This window comes from Cyprinodon variegatus, unplaced genomic scaffold, assembly GCF_000732505.1.
Source record: "Cyprinodon variegatus isolate N-32 unplaced genomic scaffold, C_variegatus-1.0 Scaffold47, whole genome shotgun sequence".
Lineage (NCBI taxonomy): Eukaryota > Metazoa > Chordata > Actinopteri > Cyprinodontiformes > Cyprinodontidae > Cyprinodon > Cyprinodon variegatus.
This window is the reverse complement of record NW_015150500.1, coordinates 537,429-547,644: the sequence shown is the minus strand read 5'-3', so window position 1 is coordinate 547,644 and position 10,216 is coordinate 537,429. Positions and strand designations below refer to the sequence as shown.

Below are 10,216 nucleotides of genomic sequence, written 5' to 3'. Positions count from 1 at the left end.
AAAAGCTGATTAACTAACCAAGTGTGTCAAAACTAAAAAGCAGCTTGCAAATAAGACAATATATGATAGCTAAATATCTAGAACAAAACCAGCTAAACAACAACAAATAAAAACTAGATTGGTTCTCACATACAGATGAGCCCTATTATCAACAGCAAATGTCTTTAACTCCTACTAGTACGGACAAGAAAGAGGGTAAGTAAAACTTCTACCCGTGTGAGTGAGAGTGTGTCTTGCCAGGTGGTATCTCTGGAAAAATCTCATGTCACACATGGAGCAAGCATATGGCTTCACCCCTGAACACACAAAGCAAAGGGTTCTTGGGTGAAAAAAAATATGAAAATCAAACAAAAAGAGCTCACGGGACACACATACTTACAGCTGCTCCTCATTAAATTATCACTGAACAATGCTTTTTACTTTTAGGAACTTTGATTCAAATACTGTAACTCTGGGGATTCATTACACACAAATCTCTCAAGTGTTTTAATCAGATTATTATGGTTTACAGCTAATGAAAACCTATATTTAAAAAAGTATTGATCTCATATCATGGCCTCAATGCAATCAGGGGGCAACCTCTGTCCAGCAGACAGTCGTTGACACTCTCCACAAGGAGGATAAGCCAAAAAAAAGATTTTTGTTTAAGCACTGTAATGGAATGTTAAGTGGAAAGAAAAACGATGCAGCCATGAGAGAATTGGGAAACCACGTCCACTCAGCACAAGGCTCAGGTGAACTAAAGATATGGGCTGGCAACGTCACAATCCTTGTTTTTAAAGTCACTCCTTCACCACATACCACATCCGAAAGGGACCAACCTGGGCTAAGGAGGATAAGGACTAGACTGCAACTAGATAGAGCAATTAAAGATAAATAAAAAATGGTATGTACTTAGAAGTTCAAGAGTCTGGAATAAATCAAATAAGTTTGGGAAATCAAAATGAACCCTAACCAAATGTGATTGCATAAACTGTGTTGTTATACTCATTAGTAGGGAGGATTTCTGTATTTAAAGCCATTTTTTATGAAAAACTGCCTTTTAGATTTTCATTAGCTTTTAACCATAATTATCAAATATAAGAGATAAACCTAGAAAATAGGGCTATGTGTGGAAAAAATATAGAATCTCAAATTAGTTTGTTTAAATAAAATTCTGTTTTTCATTATTAGAATATTCTTATAATAATTTACTGAGATGCACCTGTATATTATGTATCCAGACATGCCAAGAGGGAACAGATCTGACACAAACTATACATCCAACAAATATTTTCTAATCCGTCGACATTCATTAAACAGAGACAATAATTGAAATATATTCTTAAAACTAAAGTGTTCATAGAGAGAAAGTCTTTTTAATCCAGTCAGGAAGACTTTACAGCATTAACTGGAGTGTTTAGCTGCTAAACATGCTGGTTTTAATGGTTTAAACAGAAACTCTGATTTACTTCTTGTATATAGGAACAGTGAGGCACCTCTAAGTCACACACGACTAAGAAATTTGGGTATTTGGGCACTGTTGAAGAGAAGGAGGGTGAAACCATACCCGTGTGAGTGAGGCTGTGTCGTGCCAAGTGGTGGCGTTGGAAAAATCTCATATCACACACGGAGCAAGCGTATGGCTTCACCCCTACACATACAAAAGTATGTAAATAATCACTGAACAAAAAAAAAAAGTTTAGGCATTTGATCACTCCCTGCTCTTTAGTTAAACATTTGCACAACTTTATTGCCATTTTTCTAGTGCCTAGCTATATTGTCAGGGTTTTACTCATAAAAAAAAAACATAGAAGATATAACAATTACGCAGAACACATGCTAATTAGGTAAACATATTGTTACATTTAGAGAAAATAATGAAAAGTTAGAATTTTCCTAATCTGTTACATGTCTGGATACATCTCCATGCGTCTGGAAAAGCCTGTCCTTTTAGCTTTTTGACAACAGATAAATCTTTGCTTCAGGTGGGAACATCTAGAGTGAGCAGACGCATACCGGTATGAGTGAGGGTGTGTCTCGCCAGATGGTAACGTTGGAAGAACCTCATGTCGCACATGGAGCAAGCGTACGGCTTCACCCCTACATACACAGATTATCAAGAAATTAGCTACGACGTCACTTTGGGATAAGAGGGACTTCCTACCAACTAAATAGGCTTGATCCAGTAGGCTTTCATTTCAGAATTTAGGTTAATTAGAATGGTGTTTGGTAAATTATGAGCAATATAGATATTATAAACTTTCAAATTAAATGTACATCACAAAACAGAAGGGTTATTAAGCTACATTGCCATGATTGCCATGCTACCCTTAATTAGAAACATTTCTCACGCTTAATCTGGGAGGGTAACATCTGGTTCAAACATGAATTGGAAGCTCATTAATATTACAACTGTTGCAAAATTTAAATTATGATTTCCAAAGAACAATGTAGAGACGCCCTCCTTGGATTTGAACTTTGACCCTGAAAAAAAAAGGAGCTCCTTTTACTGTATGTGTTTACAGAGTGGACACACTGGATCTAAATCTGCTCAAAAGCAAAAAGCTTCTCGCCCAGGTAAGTGTCATCCCGTCGTCAGCTGTCCTCCTCAGGACCTTAGGTCGAAAGCCTTTCAAGACTTAAGAAACTTTAGCTAAAGGGGAATATGTATTATATGTAGATGTGTTTTCTGCTAAAATGTATTTTAAAAAAAAGCATTAATATGAAAACGGACTCAGTCATGACGTTAGTTGGTGGGACAGTGTTAGGTTGTGCATATTTTTGGAAGTTAGTGGAATGTCTTTCAGAGTCAAAAGGGCCACCAAGGTGGATTTCTTAAAACACAGATTAACAAACAGGATTCTACTCTATTAATGCGATTGAACTCCTAGCCAGATGAAACATTTTCTCAAAGTCAAAAATAAAATAAAATCTAACGTAATGTTAAAAGTGTGTTTACGTAATATTGGGGTTAATTTCATTCGGTTCTGAACTTGTTTTGAGGCTGATAGTTCCAACTACTGTTAATTTCTTTCCAAATTTACATCTACAAATGCTCAGTGTGTAAGAAAGAACATCTAAAAATACAAAGCTGAAAATGAGGACAGAAATATGTAAGCCTTCACCTACTACAACCAGAATAACTGCAACTCTAAGGCGCCCAAAAGCTGGTTTTCAAGCTGATCTTTTAAGCCTTAGTAACAAGAGGTCAGACCCTTGTTACTAAGGGCTTCCTTGTTTATTTGTTTTTGTTTTAATTTTTTTTATACCTCAAATCAATTCCTACAGCCTGCCTGTTGCTTTCAGCCTGTGTGTTTATCTCTGTTTTTATGTTTGATAGAAGTCAGACTTGCCTATAAAACAAAAAGAAATCCACTGACTTTAGAGTCTACCCAATCACGCTAAACAAAAACCTGGGTACGGTAAAAAAACGCATACCCGTATGAGTGAGCCTGTGTCTCTCCAGGTGGTAACGCTGGAAAAACCTCATGTCACACATGGAGCAAGCAAACGGCTTCACCCCTACACACACAGAGCATACAAGTATTAGCTAGGCAGTCTGGTAAGTAGGGAATAACTTTAAAAGAAATGAAAAAAAGCAAGAAAACGTGTAAAATATATATGCAGGAAAAACAGATGCAGTGTTGGCAAAAATAAAAACTTGTAAAAGATGTCATCTAAATCAATGTGGATTAATACTACAGGCCAAAGTTAGTTAAGCATTTATTTTTTTACGGAGAGGGTTGACTTACCCAGATGGTCTTTAATGATTATTATACACACATCTCTAAAATAATGTTCTCAATTTTAACTGTACACCAATAAAAATTGAGAGCATTTACTTTGCTCACAATGCAGATGCTGTCAACACAAAATGAAGCATATAAGGGCAATATACTGCATTGCCTGTGCTTTAACAGTTTTACAATCTGTACACTTGGGTCCACAAGTAAAGGTCCATAGTCAAGTCCACTATCAAAAAGTCTTCTCCATAAACTTAATTCACTTGTTAAAGCACAGGGGGGGTTAATATCTTGCCATTGAGGCCAAAGCAGAAACAACATATTGGAGAATACATGTGGTCAAATGTGTGAGGTGAGGTGTGGATAGCGCAGAATGTCTAATTGTTTTCTATTGATCTGCTCATATCTTTGAATCAAAAAGGTGCAGAGTGATTTAATTTCAGCTTTTCTAGAATTCGACATCAGAATTCTTCATAAACAGAATGGTCTAAATTAAGAAAACGATAATTTTACTTACACAGTTTTAAGAGTATTCCCTACTATCCTCAGTTGTGCTCATTTGAATCTAACAGAGTTCAAAAGAGCTTAAGGTAAAACTGAAAACATTTGTTACATATCGCTATAAAACAAATACTATTTATTAACATTGATCACTGCAGTTATAATGGTGCAATCAAATTCTATTATAACTACAGTAATAAAATAGTTTCTGTAGGAATTTGGGATGTGGGTAAATATTCCATCCATTAATATTATTGTATTATACTAAAAGGAATCAGCCATCCTTTGATACAATTGGTACACTAATATATACTTAAAAATATACCCAAATGGTGCGTTTAGGATCTCAGCTTTTATGTATGGACTATTTGTTTCCACGATGTGATCCATGAGATCATCAATAAATCCCAGCAATAAAAAAGTGACTGAAAAAATATTTTAATACATTTTGCTGCAGTGAAACAATATCAAACAGAACTCCTGCTGTAGCTATCTAGCCTGTTTTATAGTGGATAGATTTTGTTTTATTGTGAAGCCCTAAGTGAATTCACTTACAGACTTATAGCCACAAAGTATCACTATAAATGCTATGTCTATACTGTCCACCCACTTCAAATATTATTGTAGCTTTTCAGCTTTTAAAAAAGCGCAGCTTAAATATGTTACACAGTAGAATCTTTATTGTTGTGTAAATACAATAATAAAATGCAATTGTGCTAAAGGTTTTTAGACCCTGACCCAATACCAGCTAATATACTATGAGCTTCTTTTTTTATTTGCAGACCAAATCATAGAATGTTTACAGTTACGTAGAACAATAAGATCTACACTGTAAATGTATTTGTAGAGTCTGAAAAGCAATCAGTTTCTGCTAAAATTTCTTTTCAACAAAAACCTTTAGAAATCATCAAAGTGCCGAAAACAAGGAATACTCATCATATTTCTACTACTCCAGTATATATGAAAAACAAAGTCAGAGCTCCTTAAAAACTCCACAAGAACTTCAGAAACAGAGTTTTTAATAATGGACTCTGGACTACAGGACCACAATGGCTTCAATTTACTGTTTTCTGGTAGTGGGGACAAATAAAAAGTTTGGAATAAATAAGATTTAGTGAAATGGCTTTGTTGGAAATTACAGTCCACAGACAAAAATGAATCGTCAGCATCTGTCCCTTGATTAATGTGAAAGACTACAAGCGTAGTCAGATTTATGTAAAATGGGTACGGCTGAGGACGCATACCCGTGTGAATGAGGCTGTGTCTCTCCAGGTGGTAACGCTGAATAAACCTCATGTCACATACGGCACAAGCATACGGCTTCTCCCCTAAACCGAAGAGCACCAGTTTTAGTTCAAGTGCCCCACAGATACCAGTCAGCTGTTAGGCAAAGCTATTACCAAACAAAGGCTTTTAGCAGGCCACTGGAAAAGCTCAAAGCTAAAGCAAACTTTTAGAGTCCAACTTAAGAGTTTTAAACTTTCTTTCAGAAATCAATTTTAATATGCAACAAAATAAAAGCTTTTCTAGTTTAAAAAAAAGGTCAAGCTGCAAGAAGAGTTTATCATACCTGTATGAATGAGGATATGTCTCTTAAGGTGATATCCACTTCTAAAAGCTCCGTAACAGTGATCACAAATAAAATTTTTTTGTACTTTGGACGCAGGACCGTTTTCATCTCCACCTGTGCCCTATAGGAAAGAAACAAAAAAGAAAAAAAGTAAAAGAAAACAAAAATACACAAAACACAGGCTTTAGAGTAATATACAAATATATAATATCTAGTTAACTAGAATGAAAACATGCATATGTATTTCTAGAAAATATGAACATCCCAGAAAACTGTTTGCTTTATTTTTCCAAATAAAGTGTTAAGCTCATTAAATAGATTCTTTACATGATAACTGATATATTTCACATGCTTATTTATTTTCTACTGAAAACCCAAAGGTTTTCTTCAGAAATTTTGAAGCCATTTAAAAGTTTATCCATGTGAAGCAAACTGCATGCACTCAAAAGGGGGGTCAGTGACCTTCGGCTTATCGGCACAGTTGGGTCTCCCATCTTCCACTGATTCTCTATGGCAGTGGCCTTAAACCCTGATCACCGGGGCCCACTGTATGTATGCTTTAGGTGTTTCCCTTATTGGGTTTCCATTAGCTGTAAGCCCTTATCCAAAGTCCAATGTAAATGCAGTTTTACTGCATGTAACAAATCATTTTCTCTCGTTGAGTAGAATTAATAAAACTGAATATTCTTTTAATTAATGAGTAAGACCTGTAATCTGACCGTTTTAACACAGCATCGCCATAAATGCCAAATGTTTTATTTCACATAAAACAGATCAACAAACAAAGAGGACTTTAGATGTGTAATTTAGATGTTTCTCTTTGCGCAGTTTTAATATTATTCCAAAACTCTCCCACAATCACGTCAAATGCCCTGGAGCCCTCACGTTACTGCTCCCCCAGTCATGCTCACAACTGCAGTCATTGTGCTCCACTTCTCTCCCCTCCCCCCCTTCCTCTCCAGAGAACCTCCACCCACCCCCTCCATATCTTTCCTGTGCTCCTCCCCCCACCCCCACACAAACAAAATGTGCACCCTTGGATGATCCAAGGCAGCAGCGAATCAGCCAATTGAAATAGTGATCACGGTTCATGGACAGGGAGCTAGATTTACAATCATTTAAAAAAAATAAAAAATCCCCAACAATTCCAACAATCCAGGCTACTGACCTTCCCCCCCCTTCCCTCTTGTTCTCTCACTTTACAGGGCGTTACTGATTTCCTGTTCTTTTTTTTCTGCTGCATGTCTTCGTTGGTCCTCATGTCCTTCTCATCCAACAGGCGGGGTGCTTGGAAATCACCTTCCTTCCGGATAAGCTACAGAACACAAGAAAGTGAATTATTTCTCATCTTTTAAATTCTGTATCAACACTTCCAACCAGGTCTTAAAACCAAGCAGTAACCCTAACCCTTTTCCCTTTATCATACAGTAATTTTGTAGCAACTACCTACAGAAAAAACTTGATCTATGATTTTTTTTTTTTTTTTACATATTGGCCTGCTTTATAAGTAATATAATAATGTAGACCTTGTGGTCAATCTTGTGTTTACATTTGTAAGAAATCAAATTATAAAACAAAAAGAATTAGAATTACTTAGAATTACTTTCACTATCAATCTTCTATGAGAATAACCACAGAATATATAAAAGTATGCAGTCTTTACACCATCAATAGGCTAGCTAATAACCCCCCACATCTTGTTGAATTTTCCAATGTGAGATCTAACCAGGGGAGGACAGCTCATTCCAGAAGGGAGGATCATATGGCTCTGGGGAGTACGGTCAGGTCCTTCTCTCTGAGGTGGTGCGTGACCAAGGGGAGCCATCATTTTTTTAGGTGGAGCAGCCATAGTGCTGGCCTGCATCAGGGCCATGCTGGAGAGGACAGCTTCGCAGCCAAGTAGCCCCGCCTGCACAAGGTTGAAACATAAAAATAAAATAAAAAACACACAAAGAGCAACACTTTAAAAACTTTATCAAATCATAAAAATAAACTGCAAATTGAAACAATTTCTGTCTAAGACAGTAACGTTCATGTAGCGGCGTACGCCGACAACATCCTGAGTGACACAAGGCTGCAAGTAAAACTATTTGTAACCACTTTGGTGTTGTCAAAACAAACCCATTTCATATGGTCGCGGACTGAGCTGCTGGGCAGATGTGACATTGCTGTGGTATATGTGAGCGCAGGGACAGGGGTGGGGACAAGGTCATCCACAGATCCGTCAGTCAGGATGGTCGGGCTGGTGGGAAGCCACACCCACCTCACTCATCTAGTACTAAAACTGAGGAAGAGGAGGATGTGGATGAAACAGACAGACATATAGTTACGACTGCTTCATTGGCTGCCCTTACGGACACACAGCACAAATCAGGTTAATGTACAAAGATGGTTTTTCTTTAGACAAAAGACTGAGGTAATGAATCTATTCTAACAATAAGCTCATTTCATTTTTAACAGGCAAAATCTCTGCATAAAATTTCCAGATTATAAAAACAGCTAAAATTAAACAACATATAGATTTCAGTAATGATTGAGAAGAAGGAAATATTACAAGAAGAATAAAATGGAATATTACAAACATTGAAAACAAAAATCTTAGAGAGAAAAAAAATCTATTGATCACAAGTAATTTAAAATCAGCAGGGGAAGCCTATGACTGGTAGTTTGATGCTGTTAAAGTAACATTACCCCGTTGAATCTTTTTTTTTTCATTACCTTTAGCAGAACACATCGCAATTTCTGTATGACAAAAACCATTTTTAATTTATATTAAGATGAATGGAGTATTGTTTTTGGTGTTTTTTTAATCACACCACCAGATTAATCAATAAATCATGAATGTAAACAAAGGCAGCCACATTTCAGGAATAAACTTTTCAAATTAAAATAAAATAATACCCGTACATAACTTTGCTTAAGGACAGCTTTATTCCACCGTAACAAACCTATATATTAAGGTTTTACCATAAGTTAATTATGTGCTGTTGCATTGACCCCTGACAGTTTATCATCATCTGCTTGATGTTGTATGACAATAGCTGGAATATTTATTATTTAATCTAGTTTTACTAACATTGTTGTGGCGGCATAAATTGTCCCATAATTTATTCTTTAAATTGAGGTTGTGGCTTGCTTCATCTAAAACTTCCTTTCAAGCCCTTTAGTCTAAAATGTATATCAGCAAACACCCTGAAAGTTTTGATAGCACAGTGCTCTGGGTTAAACATCAGACAAAAAAAGGATAAAAAAAATCAGAGCTTTTAAAACATGTTATTGGCTGCTCTGTAGCATTGCTGTGCCTTGATTTATAAACTAATGAAAACACGATTTGTCTAGTTGTTAAGCATCCCCTATTGTAATAACCATTAGTTAACACTAATTTACAAAAACAACACTCGAATAAAACGTCCCTTCAATAATTAAAACGACGTGGCAATCAGTTTAAAACAGAAACGCGATTTTTAGGGTTGTTATAATAGTTTGGTGATTAAATTGTGTTTTTCATCAAAAACGTCTCTCATAATGCTTTCCAGATGGTTAACCAACATGAACGAGCTAACATAGGTACATAATGAACCGCTTAGGCTAATGCTAGTTTAATAAGTACAGAAAAAGTGATAAGATAACGTTTTGTTTACTGTATTTTTTACTTTTATATATTTATTTTTTTAATGCCGAAACCAACTATATGCTGGATTTATATACATTTTCAACCCAGACAGTAGTGGCCTTCGTTCTGCCACCGGACCGACCGCTAGTTTGGCTCCCGTTGAAGGCTAGCTTGCTAGCCAGCTAACATCAGCTAGCTAGCTAGAACTAGCTAACACCAGCTAGCCAGCAGCTAGCTACTCGGTGGCGCCCTCGCCCACTCTAATGTTAAAGGCGAGCAGATTCTGAACCAGCCATTACACTGGTTTAATACCAGCGTTTAACCAGAAAATATACCTCACAAACAAAATCACTCGATTTGTCCCCTCGTTTGACTACCAGACATGAAAACAAAAGCTCAAGTGGTTCCAGACTCGTCTGGGCTATAAAGACATTCGTGATGGCCGTCGTTAGAAGTGCCTCCCCCTCCCCACCATTGAGCTAACATTTGTTAGCATCCCAGCCCAGACTAACACTGGCGTTGTAACAACCTATAACCTCCTTCACTGCCTTTTCCATCTGCACGGTTTGCAACAAGGCAGAAAATTGATCAAAATGCATGACTGATATTACACAAAAACGTAAAAATATATCCATTTCTTCTACGTACCAGCTTTGCTCGCCGACGTCTTCTGTAGCGTCTAGTTTACAAACACAGGAAACGCCACAGGATGTAGCCCACTCCCCCACACAGCAACAGCAGCAAACCCCCCCTCAGTCGAAGAGAAAGGGCTCATCTTCCTCTACCCCCCCGAAAAACCAGAGCTGC

The 10,216-nt window shown here is 36.9% G+C and overlaps 1 protein-coding gene across 29 annotated transcripts in view; it reads right to left on the bottom strand.

The window, feature by feature from the left end:
* LOC107082105 (gastrula zinc finger protein XlCGF57.1-like) overlaps positions 1-10,216 on the bottom strand; it is a 21,052-nt gene extending 10,836 nt beyond the window's left edge. For 12 of the 29 annotated variants that reach the window (XM_015370569.1, XM_015370578.1, XM_015370574.1 and 9 more), the window contains exons 1-10: positions 10,058-10,216; positions 7,918-8,080; positions 7,523-7,705; positions 6,965-7,111; positions 5,797-5,917; positions 5,471-5,554; positions 3,421-3,504; positions 1,999-2,082; positions 1,550-1,633; positions 213-296 (exon numbers count right to left, since the gene is read on the bottom strand). In XM_015370569.1, coding sequence (XP_015226055.1) covers positions 213-296; positions 1,550-1,633; positions 1,999-2,082; positions 3,421-3,504; positions 5,471-5,554; positions 5,797-5,917; positions 6,965-7,111; positions 7,523-7,705; positions 7,918-7,962 — 916 coding nt within the window. In that variant the 5' untranslated portion in view covers positions 7,963-8,080; positions 10,058-10,216. Of the gene's footprint in view, positions 1-212; positions 297-1,549; positions 1,634-1,998; positions 2,083-3,420; positions 3,505-5,470; positions 5,555-5,796; positions 5,918-6,964; positions 7,112-7,522; positions 7,706-7,917; positions 8,081-9,744; positions 10,002-10,057 lie in introns of those variants that run through there. The other 17 variants (XM_015370575.1, XM_015370585.1, XM_015370570.1 and 14 more) reach the window with 16 other exon arrangements.